Raw genomic sequence first — 23872 nt, 5'->3', positions numbered from 1 at the left:
TGAGGAAAAGTTCTAAATTCTGGAAGCTAGTGTCTTATGTAGACGCACAGCCGACTAGTAGAGATGTGATTTGTAGAAAGAAGTGCACCTGATTGCGTGAGTATGGTGGTAGGTGCCCTGCTGTGACGGGGGCGTCAGCATTGGGATTGACTGTTCCCCTGTGTTTCTTTCAGAATACGGTAGGTGGCTAATGATTTATGGCTGTGCACCGATCACAAGCAGAAATGTGCACTCGTATAGACTCAGAAGGGAATAAAGGGGTGATCACATGCAATCCCCAGGGGACAACGCACCCCTGCGATCGTGGTCAGCTTTGCTGATTGATCATGCTTTTAGTTATCCTGTGGATAAGTGATAATTGGTGTTTATGTGACAACCCCATTCATGGTCTTCATTTGAAATTGGACCTTGTATGTCACAGGGGAAGTGAGATTGGGACCCCTAGTGTGAACAGGGACTGATGTGAGCAGTGATGATCTCAGTACTGCGCTGCGGAATATGTTGGAGCTGCATGAACAATGTGGAAATGGCTGTTTCTAGTGCTATGGGAGCTATGCCTCGTATGATGTATCTGCTGAAGGTATTGTCTCATTTCAGGATCCTAACCAACTTATACGTGCCAGTGCGTTGCGGGTCTTATCGAGTATCCGTGTGCCGATTATTGTCCCTATAATGATGCTGGCTATAAAAGAAGCCGCAGCGGACTTGTCTCCTTATGTGCGGAAGACGGCCGCCCACGCTATCCAGAAGCTTTACAGGTAAGATGGCTCCAATATATGGCTCAGTATGACACTCGGCCACTTCAATCCCGCCTCACAGCTTTGTCCTTTTCACTAACCATCGTCACTTCTTTGTCTGCATGTTTGTTTTTTTTTTTTGTTTAACCATCGCAATGTTGAATGAGTTCTTGTTACACAAGTAATGGGGCAATAATTCCTGAACCTCCCAGTGATGTGCAGTAATTGAGACCTAAGCGGGTCGCTGCTTTACCTCCTTAGTTCCACATTTTACTCCAGTCCTCAGATATTCTCTGAAAGTAGCCATGTGTGAGAGTGTGAACACGCCACCCAGCTGTTCACACCGCTGGTCACCAGCTATGTGTCATCCAGCCCTCTGGAAAAGTTGTATTACCGTTAAAGTTTAGGAAGGCCACTTTAATGTGCGGCACATTCAGTATGCCACAGGGGGTAAATTAGAAATGTAAGCGAGATTGCCCTAAAACTAGAGAGGTGTACTTGCAAAATTATCTAACAATCAACTTTATTTCTTCTTCTTTAATAGCCTTGATCCAGAGCAGAAGGACATGCTTATCGAGATCATCGAGAAACTTCTGAAAGATAAAAGCACGGTGAGATCTCACATGGGGTGCTGCATTGTTTGATCTGAAGGGGATCAAGAGAAGCGCTGCCTTTGGCCAACATTGGCTTAATCATCAGCGGTTTTATAATCCAGTGTCCTTTATAACTAGTGTTGTTGTTTTTTTTTACTTTAGCATTTTCCATAGAGATTAACTGCTATTAATTGTAAACCATCAACGAGCATACTATGTTCTTTATGGGTCTTGTTCATTATGTGTGTTTTTTTTTTTTTTTGTAGCTTTGGCTGCTGCCTCTTAAGGTACTGTCACACTTAGCGATGCACCAGCGATATGACGCTGTCAGGATCGCTGGTACATCGCTAAGTGGTCGCTAGTGAGCTGCCACACAGGCAGATCTCACTAGCGACATCACTGGGGACGGGGATCGTTACTTACCTGTCACACCAGGCGATCCTGCGTCCTCCCGCCCGGCTCCACGCGTCGCTCGTCGTCACAGCAGGAAGCGCCGCAGGAAGCTGACGACGAGAAACAGTCCAGCCTGTTCTCGCGCGATCAGCGATAAGCAGCGGGGGAGCGGGTCGTAGGTAAGTATCAGACATAGCGATATCGCTAGCAATATCGCTATAACGTCACAAGTTATAGCGATATTGCTAGCGATATCTCTTAGTGTGACAGGCCCTTAAAAGCAACACTCAGATGCCTTAACTTGCTTTCACACTGTGCTTTGTGCTACATTCGTGCGTCCCGTTGGGGCTTACGTCCTAATCCCCCATAAAACGGGTAACGTGAGTGTGTGTCAATAGGGACATATACTATAATAGTGCAGACGGAGTCAACATGCATCGTTTTCGGGTGTATGCGCATAATGGAGGCGGACACTCAAATGCAGTCTTCTACTTCTGATTGTCCTCTTCTATTAGGTGTATACGCCCAGAAATGATGCACGACCGAGCGCACATTGACCTCTACGGCACCATTACATTCAATGGCCCGCTCTGCACATACACCTGGACGTATGCCCCGCGGTGGCCAATGAACGTAGGCCAAAGCGCAGTGTGAAAGCACACTTAAGGCCCCGTCACCCACAGCGGTGCTGATTTTGTGACGGGGATAAGCGACCGGCCCCCCTGCCGGGTATCGCTGATCGTGCTCAATCGCTGGTCTCCCACTGGCCAGCGCGCATCGCTGCATGTGGCGGCGGGAGCCAACGATCAGCGAGGCTCCCAGCGCTCTAAGCAGGCGCTGGGAGCTGGTCTCTAAGGTAAATATCGGGTTACTAAGCGGCGCGCGTCACTTAGTTACCCGATGTGTACCTTGTATACCAGCGTCCTCGCTGGTGCTGATCGCTGGTGAAGCTGCCTGTTCGACAGCTCACCAGTGATCATGTAGCAATGCACCAGCGATCCTGACAAGGTCGTATCGTTGTCGGGATCGCTGGTGCATCTTTATGTGTGACGGGGCCTTTACAGGAGAGAACGTTTTCACAGAGCGTATAGAATGAAGGGTACTTTTATCTCATAGGGGATGAATAGAGCGGTGGTCACACATATATGCTCGGCTACTGCATTCATTCTCTGTTGGATTCCTGGAGTGCCTGGCTAGGCCTTCTCTACCAGTCGCATAGGGGATGAATAGAGTGGCAGTCGCCCATATGCTCGGCTACTCCATTCATTCTCTGTTGGATTGCTAGAGTGCCCCACAAGGCCTTCTCTGCCAGTCCCATAAGGGATGAGTAGAGTGGTGGTCACATATATTCTCAGCCACTCCATTCATTCTCTGTTCGATTGCCAGAGTGCTGCACTAAGCCTTCTCTTCCATTACCATAGAGGATGAATAGAGCGGTGGTCACGTTTACGCTTGGCTACTCCATTCATTCACTGATGGATTGCTGGAGTTCTTCACTAGGCAATCTCTGCCAGTCCCATTGGGGATGAATAGAGCAGCGGTCACATGTATGCTCAGTTACTCTATTCATTCTTTGTTGGAGTGTCCCACTAACCCTTCACCACCAGTCCCATAGAAGATGAAAAGAGTGGTGGTCACATTTATGTACTGCTACTCCATTCATTCTCTGCTGAAGTGCTGCACCGGGCCTTCTCCGCCGATCCCGAAGAAGATGAATAGAGCGGCAGTCACATATATGCTCGGCTACTCCATTCATTCTCTGTTGGATTGCCGGTGTGTCCCACTAGGCCTTCTCTGCCGTCTCGTAGAGGATGAATAGAGCGGTGGTCACATATTTGCTCGGCTACTCCATTCACTCTGTGTTGGATTGCTGGAGTGCTGCACCAGGCCTTCTCAGCCAGTTCCATAGTAGATGAATATAGCCGTGGTCACATACTTGCTCAGCTACTCCATTCATTCTCTGTTGGATTGCCGGAGTGCCATACTAGGCCATCTCCGCCAGTCCCGTTGGGGATGTATAAAGCGGCGGTCACATTTGTGCACTGCTACTCCATTCTAACAGGGACAAAAATGTCCTCTTCTGGCCATCAGTGGGGGTCAAAAAGGTCAGACCCATCTCATTCTAGAAGTGATCAATGACCCTGAGGGTAGGTGATGAACTGTACAGGTGATGAACTGTACTTATGGAAATGCCTATTTAAGGGTTTTCTAAAGCACTCCTGCCGTTTTTTGTTATCCGTCGATGCGTATAGTTCGCCAGTAGCCGCTTGTATAACGTGGACCGAATAGTCCTGTACTCGTATGTGTGCACCAGTTTCAGGCTTGTCCGGTACAGTCTGCAGCGGTGACACTATCTGCGCATGTACCCCATTGTGCTGGATAATGAAAAGACCATTGCTGAAAATCGGCTTACCCCAGAAAATCCATGCCGCACGGTCAGACAGCACTGGCTCCTACTCCTGCAGCCATCATCATGGCCGCCTCAGCGCCACTAGAAATCGTTAATAAGATCTCACGTTGTCAGCCGAGGCGCGCGGAGGTAAACTGCTGTTTTCCTAAGTTATTGATTTAAGGGCGGCAAGAGCTTCGCTGTTATGGAAAAAATAACTGTTTGTGCAGATGTTTTATTGTGATAGATCTATTATACTGCTATTAGAAGATTAATGGCTGATCTTTTTCATCTTCCATGTCTCGGGAAAATTGAAATAAGAAGGGGACTATCATTTGGGGCCTATGATTAGGGCGGGTAGGAGGGTCATTAATTTAAGAGAAGTGAGTCTTTGCGGCATAGGCCACCTTGCAGCACATTATCAATCATCTTCCCATGCACTTCTTGTGATGACCCAGCACTCTGCCATTTTTTTTTTTTTCCCTTTTTTATTTCATCCCCCCCTTCCCCACTCTCCTTTAATTAGAATTCATGACGAAATAGATGCTAGGAAACGTTTTGTACCCCTCATATTTTTCCAGAGAATTTATTGTTATTAGAAGATCCATTTGCTTAGTGTGATTTTTTTCATTACCAGCTTGTCAAGCGTCATAGATAATCTGGAGAAAATATGAACTCCTTAGATTGAGTGTCACTTTTGTTGATGGTTCATGTAGTTTACCTTGGAGCACGGCTAATGGCTCAAGTTCATAGCAACAGCACAGAAACGCGTGGCAACTGCTGCAAGACAAATGAGCCGTGGTTATTGCTTTAATATAAAAAATACATAAATGGAAGACTGCATCCGAATCTGATCAGCTCATTGCTACTTTTGCCGTAGTGATTTATTTATCTTTTTTTTTTTTTTTTTTTTCTGCCTCTTGTGCCAAACGCCACTCTATTGACACCAGGGGGATAGAAATGAACAGGCGGCTTTTTAGCAAGCAATATTTTCTACTTTTCAGTTACCAGTGAATCATTTTGTTTTAATTCAAGGGTGTTTTATGCAATACTGAACGCTCGATAAGGTGGAATGATCGTATGTGTCTACGCAGGAGGGATCTACATTTTGATTTCATTTTAGAAGAGCAAGGGAAGTTGGCTGAGCGGACGTTATCATTGTGCAGTTATATAAAGTGATGCTAACAAATGTGTGTAATATGTATATACACTACTCAAAAAAATAAAGGGAACACTAAAATCCCACATCCTGGATATCACTGAATGAAATATTCCAGTTGCAAATCTTTATTCATTACATAGTGGAATGCGTTGAGAACAATAAATCATAAAAATTATCAATGTAAATCCAAACTAATATCCCATGAAGGTCTGGATTTGGAATGATCCTCAAAATCAAAGTGGAAAATTAAATTACAGATTGATGCAACTTCAGTGGAGATGCCTCAAGACAAGGAAATGCTGCTCAGTATTGTGTGTGGCCTCCACGTGCCTGTATGACCTCCCTACAGCGCCTGGGCATGCTCCTGATGAGGCGGCGGATGATGTCATGAGGGATCTCCTCCCAGACGTGGACTAAAGCATCCGCCAACTCCTGGACAGTCTGTGGTGCAACATGATGTCCCAGATGTGATCGGATTCAGGTCTGGGGAATGGGCGGGCCAGTCCATAGCTTCAATGCCTTCATCTTGCAGGAACTGCTGACACACGCAAGCCACATGAGGTCTGGCATTGTCCTACATTAGGAGGAACCCAGGGCCAACCGCACCAGCATATGGTCTCACAAGCGGTCTGAGGATCTCATCTCAGTACCTAATGGCAGTCAGGCTACCTCTGGCGAGCACATGGAGAGCTGTGCAGCCGTCCAAAGAAATGCCACCCCACACCATTACTGACCCACTGCCAAACCGGTCATGCTGAAGGATGTTGCAGGCAGCAGATCGCTCTCCACGGCGTCTCCAGACTGTCACGTCTGTCACGTGCTCAGTGTGAACCTGCTTTCATTTTTGAAGAGCACAGGGCGCCAGTGACGAATTTGCCAAGCATCCTGCACGGTGTTGGGCTGTGAGCACAACCCCCATCTGTGAACGTCAGGCACTCAGACCATCCTTATGGAGTCGGTTTCTAACCGCTTGTGCAGACACATGCACATTTGTGGCCTGCGGGAGGTCATTTTGCAGGGCTCTGTCAGTGCTCCTCCTGTTCCTCTTTCCACAAAGGCGGAGGTAGTGGACCTGCTGCTGGGTTGTTGCCGTTCTACAGCCCCCTCCACGTCTCCTGGTGTACTGGCCTGAATCCTGGTAGTGCCTCCAGCCTCTGGACACTACGCTGACAGACACAGCAAACCTTCTTGCCACAGCTCACATTGATGTGCCATCCTGGATGAGCTGCACTACCTGAGCCACTTGTGTGGGTTGTAGAGTCCGTCTCGTGCTACCACGAGTGTGAAAGCACAAACAACATTCAAAAGTGACCAAAACATCAGCCAGAAAGCATTGGTACTGAGATGTGGTCTGTGGTCCCCACCTGCAGAACCACTCCTTTATTGAGGGTTTCTTGATATTTGCCAATAATTTCCATCTGTTGTCTATTCCATTTGCACAACAGCATGTGAAATTGATTGTCAATCAGTGTTGCTTCCTAAGTGGACAGTTTGATTTCACAGAAGTTTAATTTACTTGGAGTTATATTCTGTTTAAGTGTTCCCTTTGTTTTTTTGAGCAGTGTATATATAATATATCATGTGTGTATATATTATATTATGACTAGTGATGAACGAACGTGCTCGGATAAGATGTTATCTGAGCATGCTCTTGTGCTAACCGAGTGTCTTTGGCGTGCTTGAAAAATGTTTTCTTTTTTTTCGAGCACAGGTAATCCCTGCATGTGTTGTGCCTGTCAAACAGCCGTGAGACATGCAGCCGTGGGGAGTCGAACATACTTTTGGAGTGCGCGGAAGACACTTGGATTGCACACAAGCATGCTCAGATAACACCTTATCCTAGCACATTCGCTTGTCATCACTAATTATGACACACACTGTACTGTGCAAAAGTTTTAGGTAGGTATGGGGAAAATGGCTGCAAAGTAAGAATGCTTTCAAAAATAGTCGTTTTAAAGGGAACCCGTCCCTCTGATTCATTCTGCACCTGTGGTTTCGTCAGCATGAATAAAAATTAGGGTCTGGCCGTACAATTGCAGCCAGGTGGTATATTTATCTCTGAAACGTTCTAGTATCCTTTTAATATCCAACCGGAGACTAGACTAGTCCAGCACCACTCCCAGCCGGTTCTTCCCAGAGCGGCCTGATGTGAGTGACGGGTCCATTCCTCTTGTGTACATAGTGGGAGACTTGATAATCACCTGGAACGGTGCAGGGAAGTGTCAGCCGGGAAAGGCGATGGACTTGTCTAATCTCCAGCTTTGGTCCCCGGCCAGATCTTAAAATTCTATGAACGCCGGAGCGTTTCATAGAGGTTCACCTTCCTGCCATCATACAGCCAGGCTCTGATTCGTGCTGCCCGCAGTTTGGACTGTATGAATCAGATGACTTATTCCCTCTTAATACTTTTCATTTTGTTAATTTGATTAAAATAAAGTTAATGAACAAGAGGGAAATCTAAATAAAATTAATATTTGATGTGACTGCCCATTGCCTTCAATTTAGCATCTGTTCTAGGTACACTTGCACAAAATCAGGGACTTAGTTGGATTATATCCAGGTGTATGACTAGCCAGTTATATCAAGCGGGTGATGGCTATCATCACTCTTAATATGTAGGTTGAAACACACTCATTAACAAACAGAATTGATTGCATCACAGGCTTACTAACTGGGTGAGAAACAGCCAAACTCTGCTACAAAGGTGAAATTGTGGAAGACCGTTTCATGTTACAGGTCATACACCATGACAAGACTGAGTACAGCAACAAGACACAAGGTAGTTATACTGAATCAGCAGGGTCTCACTCAGGCAAAGATTTTAAAGCAGAATGAGGTTTCAAGATATGATGTTCAAGCTCTTTTGAAGAAGCACCAAGAAATGGGTAACATAGAGGATACTTAATGCAGCAGATGAGGATGTTCATCCATGATAATCTCAGAACTAGCAGCAACCAGTGGGAGGCAGCTAAACCCATCTGCTGTTTAGAGAAGTCTGGTCAGAAATGGTTTTCATGGTAGAATTGCTGCCAAAAAGCCATACCTTCAACATGGCAACAATGCCAAGCCGCTTAGCTATGCAGGAAAGCCATACCTTTTGACATGGAAACTACTGTCAGCAGGCAACAGTGCAGTATGGTGGAGGTTCCTTATTAGGTTTGAGCAGTATTTTGCGAAATGGAGTTAGGAAATTGGTGAATTGTAGTCTGTGCAGGAGACTGACTCCAAACATGTAGCCTGTGGCCCTGATTCAGCAAAGCGATAACGTAAGTTGTAACATTTTATCCAGCGATGAGTTATACAAATAATGTAGTGATTTGTGACTTTCTCACCCCAGTTTCTTCCAGCTTCGCCAAAATGGATGGAGTTGGGGCGTAAAGGGGGCATGTCTCCACCACTCATCTGTCACGATGAGCTGTGGTTTTCATTGTGCCAGAAATATTACTCTAGTGCCTGACTGGAGTAAGATTTATGGCGAGGCACACGCCACTTGTCAGATGCTCCTAACTCACTAGGAGACTTGCCCCTCTTTGTGAATTAAGAAGCCTCTGACTCAAACATGCCCTTTCTGCAAGAATCAGCCAAGGTCTTTAAGAAATATCTTCACCTTTAAAGGGGTTGTCCACTACTGTAGCCCACGCTTCCTCTTCGTGCACAGTTTGTCAGAAGGCGGGGACAGTGACGCCAATGCTGATTGGGCGCTGGGTATCACGTGTCACTTTACATCCCTGGGACTGCGAGTCCCGACACCACAGGAATGGATCCGGCATGGGAAATGCGTATAGGTTTATTTTATTGGGGCTGAACATTTCGTTTAAAGGGGTTGTCCACTACGAGGACAACCCCTTCTTAAAGTAAGAGGATTCCTGGAAGTGATGATGTAGCCCCACAGAGTCCTGATCTCAACATCATCATGTATGTCTTTTGTGGTATTAAATGAAGACAGTTGGATTTGCACGGACCTACAGAAGATCTGTGGTTAGTTCTCCAAAATGTTTGGAACAACCTCCCTGCGGAGTTACTTCAGAAAATGCCTGCATGTGTGTGTATATATTGATACTGTTTTGAAAGTAAAGGATGATCACGCGAAATATTGATTTGATTTTTGATTTTCTCCACTTTCTCTTTGCATTTTGTTAAATGATAAAAATAAACTATTAACACTTCTGTGTTTGAAAGCGTCTTCCTTTGCAGATTTTTTTTCCCACACTGCCTAGACACACACACAGAAATAGTATCTATAGAAATAAACACATGGGGTACAATGATATTTAGTTTTAGCATTCTATTTTGGAAGTAAGTCTTCTTTCTCCAGGGTCCCTTCCACCGTACCTGTCTCTGACCATCCAGCAGTCAAGAATGCTGGTAATCTGTCACCGATCAGGTCCCTTGTGAGTATGTGCCCGTGACATGCGCATATGATGCCTGTCGGGTGCAGCGCTCATTCTCGCTGCACAGGCTTGCATACCAGGGAGAATAGATTTGTTTGATTGAGAAATACTAATGTGAAATAGATTTTGTTTGTGCAAATTGCATCACTAGGAAATAGGGGAGTACTTTATTATATCCAAAATGAATGGAAAAAATTAGATGTCAGAAAGTAAATTTGTTGGATGAGCGCAGAATTGTTTTTTCCACTTACCGAGACAAGAAAGGAATTTATATTTCAATCTAGGAGCAGACGTTCGCTGATGGAAGCGGCTATTTTTTTTTTTCTCGCTCATGACTTCCTTCCTCGCTGCTCTTTGAGGTTCTTTACTGTTGTCCGACTAAGTCTTTTTCTCTTGTAGCAGCGTTTTGCAGAGGACCCCTCTGTGGGCCGCACATTGTGTGTATGAATACATAGGGGGCTCGGAGGCAGCGCTCACTTGTTCCAGTCGGGGAGTTCGGAGATTTGTGGCTAGATGAAGGTGTTAGTGCTGTAGATGGCGGCTCTTAATGCAGTGATTAATTATTGTGGCTCTTGGCTTGCCTAGCCGTGATTTCCAGCTGCTCAATGGCTTTCTCCTGAGTGAACGGCAAGGCTAGACGCATGATCCATCTTGGGGACCTTGAATCTGACACTTTGTGTAGATGTTTGTCACATAAACAGTATTGGTGTCTGTATCATCTGTAGCTCCTTGTAACCAGTGTGTGTGTGTCTGAGTTGTTCCTTAAATGGGATTTTTCAGAGATTTACTAATTTTTTTTTACCCCAAAGTGTGTGTGTATGTATGTATATGTATATATATGTGTGTGTGTGTGTGTGTGTGTGTATGTATGTATGTATGTATATATATATATTAAAAAAAAACCCTCTAAAAATATTCAACTTGCTGCTACTCGGCGTGACTGTGTGTCGTTTTATAGGAAATGTTTGTTTTTTTTCACAAATAGTCACTGGTTGATCCCTCGCTGCAGTTGGAGGTTGATTGCATGAGTTTAAAAGGAATCTGTCTCCATTTAGTTTTTTTTTTTACAACCTCATCGGAGAGCAGCATCATGTAGGGGCAGAGACCCTGATTTCAGTGAAAACGCTTTTTGGGCTGATAGCTGCAGGCATGATAAAATCAGTGTTTTATCTGCTGCAGATCTAGCAGTTTTCTGAATGCTTAGCTCTGCATAACCAACTCACTCCTGTGACTGGCTGCTTTCTGTGTACACTGTGCATAGGCAGAAAGCTGGCAATTACTGTTTGGGTGCCTAGTTATACAGAGCTCATGGATATAGAGGACTACAAGGCAGCATGTTTACTAGTCCTTTAGTGAGAATCTCCTGCTGATAAAACTGATTTTGTCAAAACTACAGCAGGCAGCGCAGTAAGTTACACGTCACTGGAATCAGGTTATCTGCACCTACATCATGCTGTTCTCAGATTGGCAAAAACCTAGAGACAGATTACCTTTAAACAAATGCTATATGGCACATATGTCAAACTCTGGCTTGTGGTGCCAAATGTGGCCCGCAGGGTGAGTATATTTGGACCGCAATACCAAGCGGGTCTACCAAGTATACTTGGCAGGTTCCCCACCCGGCATCGCATTTCAACTATACCCGCATCCATGCGGATACAGTTGAAAGCAATGATGGAGAAGGGAACGTAAGCCGACACTCCCTCTCCCAACATTCCCCCTCTGCGTCTGACGTCTCAGCGCAACGGGCACGATGACGTCATTACAACCCCTGGCAAAAATTATGGAATCACCGGCCTTGGAGGATGTTCATTCAGTTGTTTAATTTTGTAGAAAAAAAAAAGCAGATCACAGACATGGCACAGAACTAAAGTCATTTCAAATGGCAACTTTCTGGCTTTAAGAATCACTAAGCGAAATCAAGAACAAAAAATGTGGTAGTCAGTAATGGTTACTATTGTAAACCAACCATAGGCGAGAAATTATGGAATCACTCGATTCTGAGGAAAAAATTATGGGATCATGAAAAACAAACCAACAAAAACCACTCCAACACATCACTAATATTTTGTTGCACCACCTCTGGCTTTTATAACAGCTTGCAGTCTCTGAGGCATGGACGTAATGAGTGTCATACAGGACTCTCCATCAATCTGGCTCCAACTTTCTCTGATTGCTGTTGCCAGATCAGCTTTGCAGGTTGGAGCCTTGTCATGGACCATTTTCTTCAACTTCCACCAAAGATTTTCAATTGGATTGAGATCCGGACTATTTGCAGGCCATGACATTGACCTTATGTGTCTTTTTCAAGGAATGTCTGCACAGTTTTTGCTCTATGGCAGGATGCATTATCATCTTGAAAAATGATTTCATCATCCCCAAACATCCTTTAATTGATGGGATAAGAAAAGTGTCCAAAATATCAACATAAACTTGTGCATTTATTGAAGATGTAATGACAGCCATCTCCCCAGTGCCTTTACTTGACATGCAGCCCCATATCATCAATGTCTGTGGAAATTTGCATGTTCTCTTCAGGCAGACATCTTTATAAATCTCATTGGAACGGTACCAAACAAAAGTTCCAGCATCATTACCTTGCCCAATGCAGATTAGCCATTCATCACTGAATATGACTTTCATCCAGTCATGCACTGTCCACGATTGCTTTTCCTTAGCCCATTGTAACTTTGTTTTTTTCTGTTTAGGTGTTAATGATGGCTTTCGTTTAGCTTTTCTGTATGTAAATCCCATTTCCTTTAGGCGGTTTCTTACATTTCGGTCACAGACGTTGGCTCCAGTTTCCTCCCATTCGTTCCTCATTTGTTTTGTTGTGCATTTCCTGTTTTGGAGACATATTGCTTTAAGTTTCTGGTTTTGGGGCTTTGATGTCTTCCTTGGTGTTCCAGTATGTTTTCCTTTAACAACCTTCCCATGTTGTTTGTGTCATGGTGTGTTTTGGGTAGGTGGTGTAGGAGTTAACTCTGAGAGCCTCTCTGTGGATCTGGGGAAGGTTTTTATAGCTTCAGGGGAGAGCCGTCCCCTGTCACTTAAACTCCTATCTGAGTGTGTCCGACCCTGCTCTGTCCGTACGTCACGCCAATCATTGTCCGTCTGCCTGGTATTCTGACCCTGCTCTGTTACGGTTTACGTCTCTGGTTTGCTGATTCTGTACCTGCTTTGCCTGTGCTGTGTATGACCCTTGGCTTTGTCTGACCTCCCTCCTGAATATCCCTCCTGTACCGCGCTTGCCCGTACTGTGTATGACCTTTGGCTTTGTCTGACCTCCCATCTGTATATCCCTCCGGTACCTTGCTTGCCCGTACTGTGTATGACCTCCGTTTTGCATGACTGAGTTTTCTGTATAGTGTCCTGCCATCTTGGAAAGCAGGATGCTAAGCCCCGCCCCCTTGCAGTCACATGACCGTAGGTCCTGTGACTGCTTGCTAAACTTAAGCGTCCACAGGTCCTGTGCATCTGTACTTTCTGGCTGTACCTGTCCCCGGGCCCCCTACAGTGCGGGTGAGTCCCTGCTCAGCAGAGGCTGTACGCCGGCGCTGTCAGGATCCTGACAGTTTGTATTTGGTCTAGATTTTAGACACAGCTGACTGTAAACAACCAACATCTTTTGCAACACTGCGTGATGATTTATCCTCTTTTAAGAGTTTGATAATCCTCTCCTTTGTTTCAGTTGACATCTCTCGTGTTGGAGCCATGATTCATGTCAGTCCACTTGGTGCAACAGCGATCCAAGGTGTGCTCACTCCTTTTTAAGATGTAGACTAACGAGCAGATCTAATTTGCAAGGTGATTCCATAATTTTATCCCCTCAGAATTGAGTGATTCCATAATTTTTCTCCTATGCTTGGTTTAAAAAAGTAACCATTACTGACTACCACATTTTTTGTTCTTGATTTCTTTTAGTGTCTCTTAAAGCCAGAAAGTTGCCATTTGAATTGACTTTAGTTTTGTGCCATGTCTGTGATCTGCTTTTTTTTCTACAAAATTAAACAACTGAATGAACATCCTCCAAGGCCCGTGATTCCATAATTTTTGCCATGGGTTGTACAATGCGCCCATTGTACCGAGTTGTGCCGAGGATCTGAAGACCCCATGAAAAGATCAGAGCAGTGGGGGAACGGGTAGAGGGGAGTATTTATTTACTTTTTTTTTTTTTTTAATATGGGTCCTGGTATCCTGTATGGAGCTCTATGTGGGGCCGTTATACTGTATGGAGCATTATATGAGCCCATTATAATTTATGAAGCACTATGTGGTCCCATTATACTGTGTCAGGTACTATGTGGGGCCCATTATATTGTATGGAGCATTATATATGACCCATTATTCTGTATGGAGGACTATGTAGGGCCGTTACACTGTATGGAGCAATATATGGGGCCTCTATACTGTATGGAGCACTATGTGGGGCCCGTTATACTGTATGGAGAACTATGTGGGGCCCATTATATTGTATGGAGCATTATATGGGACCCATTATTCTGTATGGAGGAATATGTAGGGCCGTTATACTGTATGGAGCAATATATGGGGCCACTATACTGTATGGAGCACTATGGGGCCCATTAGACTATATGGAGGGCTGTGTGGGGATTACAGTTGGAGAATCCCTGTGATGGGGTCACAATTCTTTTTTTTTTTTTGGTGGGGGGATTGAGGAAAGGGGGTACACTAGGGTCATCATACCGTGCATGTGGAGGGTACTGTGAAGGAATTGACAGTAGGGTGTCTTATTGTGTTTCGGGGCAATTTTGTTCGCATCATACCTTTTTATAATCTGTGTTATTGAAGGTCTTTTATCCTTTATTGCATATTTAGATTAGGCCATTTGCTTTTTACTGCTCATACATAACATATTATAGTTTTTCAATATTTTATTCTGAGATCCATTACGATAAATAAAATGTGCTTTTATTCGTGGGACAACCCCTTTAAGTTTATTTCCACATAATAGTCGTTATATTTGAAATAAGGAAAAGCTACCTCAGTTGTAGACATTTTTTAATATCAAGGTTGGCCCATGACTTTGTCCAATCTTTTAATTTGGTCCCTCTGTGTATTTGCGTTTAACATCCCTGCCATAGGGAATACATTCAGCAGATTTATGTTATATTGTACCTGTTTGTTTACAGTGATTGTTAAATAAACTGTTATGTATGTAGACAAGGAAAACACAATTCCTGTACTGGATATTGTATCCTGCATTCACCACGTCTCCCCAGTGCAGGCTCTGTGTCTAGTTCTCTTAGCTAGTAGGTATACACCAGCTGGTATTAATAATAATAATAATAATAATAATAATAATATTATTTATTTATAGAACACCATTAATTCCATGGTGCTGTACTTGAGAAGGGTATGACTTCTCCCATACATAGCGGGTGCAGCCCCTTTGTGACTACCAATACGTCTTATATCTGCCTGAGATATAAATATCTAGCTTCCCCCGACGGGTGAAAATGCAGCAGCAATCAGTGTTACACTATAGCGGACCGCCGGCTGCATCAGTCACGATCGGTGTTGGCACCCACCATGGCCTACATGCTCCTGTCAATAGTGACTAAGGCATTTAGATGGTAAATTCGGTGTGGGGGAACCCTCTTTAACCCCAACAGCACCCTAAGATCATGGTTATGTCGTCCTGATGGTTGCCATGGCAATCCAAGACCAAATAATAGCCTTGGGGTCTGCCGGCTATAGTGACCGGTTCAGAAATTAGCAACACATAGGTCAAAAAATACTTTTTACTTTCTTGTCATGTCACTTGGCTTTCATTCTGGAAAAGCATCTGAAGGGTTAATAAGCAGATTTGACTATGTTGAGGGTCAAAAATGGTTACGCTTTTTTTTTTTTTTTTTTTTTTTTGTGGGTTTTCCAATATATTAGTCTCCCAGAGTCACTTCAAAACTTACATCTTCTAAATTAAAATAACTTTTTACAGATGGTGGTGATGTAAAGACGACATGAGGGAAATGTTATTTATTACCTGTTTTGTGTGGTGTGACTATCTGGAAGGCAAGGATAATTATTCAGAGTTTGAAATTTGCTAGATTTTAATAAATCCAAAACATATTGGCTGAAATTTACCATTAACATAAAGTATAATGTGTCACGAAATAGCAGTCTCAAAAGCATTGGGATATTTTGAAACATTTAGTTATTGCCACATAGTCACTAACTGGGTAGACATAATGGATTCCTGCCCTCCTTCCTTTATGTAGCACACGTGTACAGTTGCAGCCTGGATTCTCCAACCAGCTTCAGGGAATTTAAGGGCCTATAAAGTCTGTAACAAATAACTACAGGTTGGTATATTAAGTCACAATCTGAACTATAAAGTTCTATAATGTTCTAATTCACTTTCTGGTTAAAAACCCAACTCATTTCAGAAATGTTTGAATGGCGACACTCTTGTTAACATTCATATGCTGCAAATTTAGCTCAGAAATAATTACTATTGTATCCGATCTAGGCAAATCTTCTCCAAGGGAACACCTCTCGTTAGCTCAGGTTTCACTGTCAAGCTTTTCCTTTAAAAAAAAAAAAAAAAAAATTCTGTGAGCGTGACATCGTTGCTTGTGACACGTAGCAACGATCAGTTGGCTGATCGTAAATCGTTGCCTAATGGTCTGGGCCATAATTCTGTCGTTGGTCTCCCGCCGGGCAGCACACGTCGCTGCGTGTGACAGCAAGAGATCAGTGAGCTCCCAGCGCCATACAGCAGACGCTGGGAGCTGGTATCCAGGGTAAACAGCGGGTAACTAAGAGCTGCGCGGCTGTTGGTTACCCACTGTTTACCCTGGATACCAGCGTGCTCGCTGGTCCTGATCGCTGGGGAGTCTGCCTACGTGACAGCTCACCAGCGATCAGCTGTGTCCCAGCGATCCCATCCACATTGGATCGTTGGTGGGATCGCTGTGACATTGAAGTGTGTAACGAGGCCCCAAGACTTCACCTCCAAGTAATTTATCTAAGCATGTTTCAATGACGGATCCAGCACCTTTGCATGACAAGTCGATTCCTGAAAAAACAGCTTTTGAATTGATATGCAAATGAGGCTTAAGAACTACCTGTATTTGTAGATCTGAAACCTCTGTCACTCCAGCTCTACCCCCCCAATTTTGCCACATTCTGCTTGACCTTTGCCTGAACTTACAGTAATGGAGGAATGGACTGGCCATGTAAAAGTATTGCCAAACTTATCTTTTGAGAGAGATACATGCACATGTGTATAGGTTGGGGATAAGGGAGTGAAATCCTACTGGTAGATTCCCTTTAAAATGAACCTGCTGAACTATGGGCACCATGAATCCTGTTGATAGTTTTCTTTCTATGTGCACACATGGGCTAGACCAGCCCAATTGCAGGAAATGCCAACTTAGCCAATCACTGACCACAGCGGAGACCCGCCTCAGCCAATGATTGGCTGAGCTACATTTGTCGCACTTTGATAGGTCCAGGACCTAGAGATCGGCAGGTTCTTGTGTACTCGGCTATAGTGTGAGCTTTTTGACACTATTCCAAAAAACCTTCAGGGGTCAAATGTAGCACGCAACCTAGCGAGTATCTGACATAAAGTATATTAAAACATAACCTTTAACGAACCATTAAAAGGACATAACACACAAAAATATTACAAAAAAGTGCTCCTGTGAACCAGTGCTCAATAAAAAATGGTTTGGTCTCAGCATTGGTATTGGATATAGCATTCCAGCATCAGGGCGTATCCTGCTGGAGAGACGATGCACTCATGGGGGGCCGGGACATGGGAAAACCAGTGTTAGTGTAAAGTATTCCCCTACACTCCCTGTCGTGCCCCAGCGTTACTCCTGTCCTAACAAGGACAGGCCCCAAGTGGATCCTGTAGTGGACACCCCACTGATAAGGGGAAAAATAGACAGAAGCTCCCAAAGGAGCTTTACACTAACACTGGTTTTCCCATGTCTCGGCCCCCCATGAGTGGATCGTCTGTCCAGCAGGATACGCCCTGATGCTGGAATGCTAGATCTAATACCAATGGTGAGACCAAACCATTTTTTATTGAGCACTGGTTCACATGAGCACTTTTTTGTAATGTTTTTGTGTGTTATGTCCTTTTAATGGTTCATTAAAGGTTATGTTTTAATTGACTTAATGTGGGATACTCTCTAGGCTGTGTGCAACATTGGCGGGTTCTTGGTCATCCGTGGAGTAAGCGCTGTTGGGCAATGGTGGGAATATCATTTTTTTTCCCCTACCGTGTGGCTTATGTAATATAGTTTTTTGATACCCCCTTCCAGGTTTGCACTTCTGTACTCTGTCTTTTCCCTTGATCTTTATAGTTATGAAAGATGTCCCTGCTATAAGGCTCACTTGTCGGCACAAGCCTTAATAATATAGATTGCTGTTAGGAGGCAGAACATTGCGTGCGCTATTGTTATTGTATTGTTGTCGTCTTAGTTTTGCGGTCTAATCGGCCATGTACATTTGCATTGACTGTTGAGTTCCCTGATTGTTTTTCTCTGGTTAGCGGGTGTTTCAGCATGGTAATGAGCTCCCACACTATCCGTTGCATAACCTTTCTACTAATTATCTCCTGGCATGATGATGTTGGGGATGGGTTTCATGTTCTTGCGCGCGCGAAGCTTGCTTTATCTTTTGGCCTTTTTCACGCTATGAATGACAGGAAAAGCAAATTATCCTAAGCTGCCTGATGTATTTTATTTAGTTCCTCCAAATAAGCAGAAGCTTGGTTTGTGGATTGAGTTGTGTTCACGCTGGCACCAGCAGGCTCCGGTGTGTGGACGGGGCTGGAGTCAATAAATGCAACTTCACGCTTATACTGATTGGTAATTCATAACATCCCCCAAGGACTTCCAGCTTGCTTAGCATAATAACAAGTATATATTCTGCGCTGTTTTCTTTTTTGTTATGTTGGGCGCATATTAATATACAGAATGTTGGCCAAATATTACGGGAAGGAAAAACAAAATATTAAAGTTGGTGCAAATAACATTATTATTATTTTTTTTTTCCTAAAGACATTCATCAAACAGTGTTTTCATTCAATTACTGTTTATAGTCATTTGGGAAATCGCCGGTACTTACATGTAATCCTGTTGGCTGTCAATGAATGAAGCCTTTATGCTCCCCTGGGGGTTTGTTTCACCCTTTTATGTATGTTGCTGTGGTTTTGTGGTGTGTTTATAGTGCGGCCTCGTGATATCTCGGTATGTGCAGAGAATGATGTCTCCATTATGCATGCTCGACTGATTGCTAACATGAACTATAAGCCTCTTTATCCTTTTTTATATATTTTCACGCCATTGGGAGGCATAAACGGAATCCAGAGATTCTACTCCAATATCCATGTCCCGGAAGCGGAGATTAAGGCTGGCATTGTGACACTCTGCAGATACTATAGAGCGCGCCATGGGCCTGTCTGGGAAATGGGAGGAATTTTATAAAATAAGTCCGGGTTTTGTTTCAGGTTTGTCTTAAAGATCAGGATATGAAGGAAGGTCAGCTCATCTGAGGGAAGAGGAAACCAGTTGCACGGAGACTTGTTGTACGGCAAAATCCAACCAAAAGATCCATAAAAAAAAGTATATTTTAATTATAACATATTAAAATGCATGTAGAAAAAAATCCATGCGACACAATAGAAAAAGCAGACGCGTTTTAGACCGTGCACACGTTGCAGATTTGGTGCGTTTTTTTCCTTGCAGATTTTCTGACGCAATCCCTGATCCCAGCAATGTGAATGAGAAACCTAAAGTGTAATGTATAAATAGAGAAATGTATATACCATGTGTCGGGATTAACCCAATGCATACAAACATGTAATGACAGAACCGGAGCGAAAAAGGGGTATGCACAAAAAAGGACTTCACCTCTTTCAAATATTTATTAAATGCTGTAATCAAAAATACACATAAACAAAACAAAGATCAAACCACTACAGAAAATGAAAAACATTGAAAAAAGCCAAATGCTAGTATGATCCTGACCATAAATAGTGGGCTTATCCCAACATAGTCATAGTATTTCAAGAAAACCATCAAGACAAAGTGAGGCATAAATATAAAGAATGGTAATCTAGAACGCTTATTATTACCAACCAGAAAAGTCAATAATAAATGCCTCCATGGATGGTATGCTGCCAGCCGAGGAATAAAAAGTGAACTGCACTAATTATGAAAAACCTATAATATACAGCGTATAATGCCTAGGAAAATGCACAGAAATGCAAGCATGGCTATAATAAGTCCATGAATGGAAACCCATATCCACAAGAGGTATGAGAGCGTTTGGTCCATACGTGCTGTAAACAAGTATGACACCCATTACCAAGAGAGGAGTGAGGTTCATATTGGTACAAGGCAGAAAAAGCATCAAGCAGCCACAGGAGTCATGATGGCAGAAATAGTGGAAACAAGCCCAACGTGTAGTGAGACATGTAAGGTGTCTTCCTCAGGGGCTACCTCAGGGGCTACCTAAGGAAGACACCTAGTGCTTATTTTTGACTTGCAGATTTGGTGCAGAAAACAATCTGCAGCTCGTCAGTTCTCTGTGCATTTTTCACCATTGACTTCACTCAAATCAGTCAAAAATGCACTAATAATGCCCATTTGTGCAGCTGTGTTTTTCCTGCCAAGAGATGCAAAAATGGTGCAGAGATTTAGCTCAACATGTGCACATTCCCTTAGACTCAATCTTTAGTCATTGCCTTATACCATATGCGTTTCAGGCACACTTCTTGGTCATTGTCTTATAATAAAAGGCAATGACTAAGGACTGAGTCTGCGTTTTCTCTAATGTTGGATGGATTTTTTTCTACATGGATTTTAATGTTTATAATGACGGTGATTTTTTGTTTTTATGTGGATCCCTTTTGCTGGATTTTACTGTCTTAAACAGCCACAAAGTGTCACGTCCTCTATGGTGAACATATAATAAGCTCTTTCATAATAGGATCAATCCGCACCTTTCATGACGATCACATTGCCTAAATTTTATGCCTTGCCTATATATGAAATATTTTAAATGGAATATCTGTCTTATTTTTATTAATAACTATAATAAACCTTATAGTGATTGTAGTCTGTTTTTAAATTATTTCTTTCTGTAGAATAGGGGATGGCTATCTTGTCTAAACTGCAGTTTTCAGCATTTACAGATTTACCTCACAACAGCTACATAGACATAGGAATCCATAGACTACTTCGATGGGAAAATGTAAAGGGCATGTAATTTTATCTGTGTAAAAGTCATAGTGCAGAGAGGTGTAGGAGGTGAGCTGTGACGTCACCCATTGTGAATGGTGAGTCTTGTGTTATCTATATATAGGTGATACCTTCTTATCTAACTCTGACTGCTGAAAAGTGATCTCTACAGAACAAGACCTTTTCAACTAATGTGAGGCTCAGTAGCCAGTGTGAAAGCTACAAGATTTACTTATTTTTTTAATCTGGATATTAGCGGGAATGAAAGCATCACCCAAAAAAGTGTTCAATGAAAAAACTTGATTTAATTAATAAGTAATTTGTGCTGACACATTCCCTTTAAGAGCGGTTTCTCTACTTTACAAGTTAAGCTTCATGGCTCAGGTAGAGTTATCCCTCCCCCTTCTGCAACAAAAGCTATACTCCCCTCCATGACTGGCATCTGCCTCCACATTCACTGCTGTATTCCTTACCTGTCTACTTGCATCAGCATCCGGCGGCGGACATCATGTGATGTTGGCAATTGCTGATCGGCTGCAGCCAGTTTGCAGTTGCTGATCGGCTGCAGCCAGTTTGCAGTTGCTGATCGGCTGCAGCCAGTTTGCAGTTGCTGATCGGCTGCAGCCAGTTTGCAGTTGCTGATCGGCTGCAGCCAGTTGCTGATTGGCTGCAGCGTTCTCATTCCATCTGAAACTGAAGATCCTATTTTCAGTCTCGTGATATTTTTTTTCCAGTCTGTGTGTGGGCTTTCTACGTTTCCAGTGATGTTATATCCATTTTTTTTTGTTTGTTTTCCAGCTTGTTGCAGGTAGTGTCGTGATGGCTTTTGAAGAGGTTTGTCCAGACCGGATCGACCTAATTCACAAAAATTATCGTAAACTCTGCAACCTGCTGGTTGATGTGGAGGAATGGGGGCAAGTGGTGATAATTCACATGCTGACTCGATATGCCCGGACTCAGTTTGTCAGCCCTTGGAAAGAGGTAAGTGTGGTGGAGAGATTGATGAACCCTGAAGAAGCATTTTGGTTTCTGGTCCATTGTCTGTGATTTTAATAATTTTATCTCATTATGTGTCCACTTTTTGTGAGTAGATGCTTATTATTCTCAGTATTGTCTGGTAATATCAGTAGTCTCGTTTATACTTATTTGTTGTTATTTTTGTATATGAAGCAGGGGTAATCCAAAAACCTATGCAATTGCTTACTCTCTATGACAGTCCCATAGATAATGAATGGAGCGAAGGTTGAACATGTGCCCCTCCGCTCCACTGCAGAGCCCGGATCCAGAGCCCTAACCTCAGGATCCTAGCAATCTGACCCCAACTAAAAATAAGTTATTCCCATAAATATGGCGTAACTTAGCATTTGAGGAATTATCTCATAGGGGGGCTATGTTTCAGACTGCTTCTTTTCATATGCTTTATGGATTTAAGCAAAAACAAGAGGAAAGGATCTGAGTAAATAAAACTTCCATTTAATTCATCCATTAAAAACAGGGATATCCATAGTTAAAAATTACTAAGTGATTCTAACTCCTTTCTGTCATTTCTGCCCTTAGTCATAGAATATACAAAAATTTATACAAAATATATGGCAGAAGATCGAGTGAAACGTGCGTTGGGGCGGCTGGGGTAACACACATACTGGAGCTAAATTGCTGTGAGCCGGCACTGGACAGAAGAGGCAGGTAGTTAACTGCCTGCCTGCCTGTTATTCTTTAGGGCCATAGTGAAAAAAAAATAAAAACTTGGACAACTTCTTTAACTGCTAAACCATAAATGATCAAATCATCCCCCTTTTCCAGTCCCAAAAATCAAGACATTACAAACATGAAATCATATATAATCACATTTGTTACCACCCTGTCAATAAGTCAACACTGTAAATGTTAACATATGGGTCATGCACACAGTGAACAAGTCTGTAGGACAGTGTTCACACCACCAAAAGAATGAAACACAGTATAACAAACGTATAAAAATACTCTGTTGTAAAAAAGTAACAGTAAACAGCAAGTGCTAGTGAAAAGAAAACAAAAATGTAAAAGAAAAGCAAAAGTCATAACTACAGACTTATTTTTTATTTGTGGTCATCTCGCCTCCCTAAAATAATTGAAATAAAAAAGTGATTAAAAAAAAAATTGTATGCACCCCAAAATGGTATGAATAAAACTAAATCCATCCCCACAATAAACAAGCCCTCATATAGTCCCAAGTTCTGGGACTTAAAAAATGGCGGCACAAGACGAATTTTCATTTTTTTTATTTTTTACAAACCTCAGAATTTAAAAAGAAGCAAACAACATGTAAAATAAAAGTAAACCATATAAGTATGAAATTGAGGAATTTAGATTGACCTGGAGAATTATATTATCAAGTCTTTTTTACCGGGGGGTCGTTTTTACAGCATTCATTGTGCAATCAAAATGACTTGATAATATATAAAAAAAAATATGTTTTTTACCATTTTACCCCAATTGGAATTATATAATAAAGTGAATGTTGTGATTAAAACCTACAACTATTACCAAAAAAAAAATCTCCATATGGTTTTATCAACGTAAGAAAAAGAATGAGCGTGCAAAAACAAAAATTGTCCTTTGATATGAGTTGGTGAAAGCTTTCCTCTTAGTCTGCGCTAGGATGAGACCACCACACAGCACTATTCATAGGGATAAGATGCAGTACCAGACGCATAGGAGATGGCTTTGTTTCTAGAAACCATTTTTTTCCCAGTGATTGGTAAATATTCAATATTTCTAATTTTCATGTTCTCCACCCCCCCCCAAATCAATATTGTATTCCCATAACAATATGTCTTGAGATGCCCAAGAGGTTTTTAATTTTGTTTATTTGCCTGATTATGGATCCGAATTTCATCTGTGTATATGTAAATGTAAGATTTAAGGAACAATTAGGCGTTGACGGAGTGGATTGCAGCCTTAGCGATTGCCGCGCATTCTCCATAATTCTTCTAACTGACA

General features: G+C 42.8%; 1 protein-coding gene across 1 annotated transcript in view; it reads left to right on the top strand.

Annotated features, from left to right (window-relative positions):
• AP3B1 (adaptor related protein complex 3 subunit beta 1) overlaps positions 1 to 23872 on the top strand; it is a 351534-nt gene that overhangs the window by 78288 nt on the left and 249374 nt on the right. Inside the window, exons 5-7 of the mRNA XM_073584144.1 lie at positions 598 to 758; positions 1282 to 1348; positions 21689 to 21871. Of these exons, the coding sequence (XP_073440245.1) occupies positions 598 to 758; positions 1282 to 1348; positions 21689 to 21871 (411 nt within the window). The remainder of the gene's footprint in view (positions 1 to 597; positions 759 to 1281; positions 1349 to 21688; positions 21872 to 23872) is intronic.

This window comes from Dendrobates tinctorius, unplaced genomic scaffold, assembly GCF_039654945.1.
Source record: "Dendrobates tinctorius isolate UK_male_01 unplaced genomic scaffold, ASM3965494v1 ptg000083l, whole genome shotgun sequence".
Classification (NCBI taxonomy): domain Eukaryota; kingdom Metazoa; phylum Chordata; class Amphibia; order Anura; family Dendrobatidae; genus Dendrobates; species Dendrobates tinctorius.
This window is presented reverse-complemented; position numbering and strand designations above follow the sequence as displayed.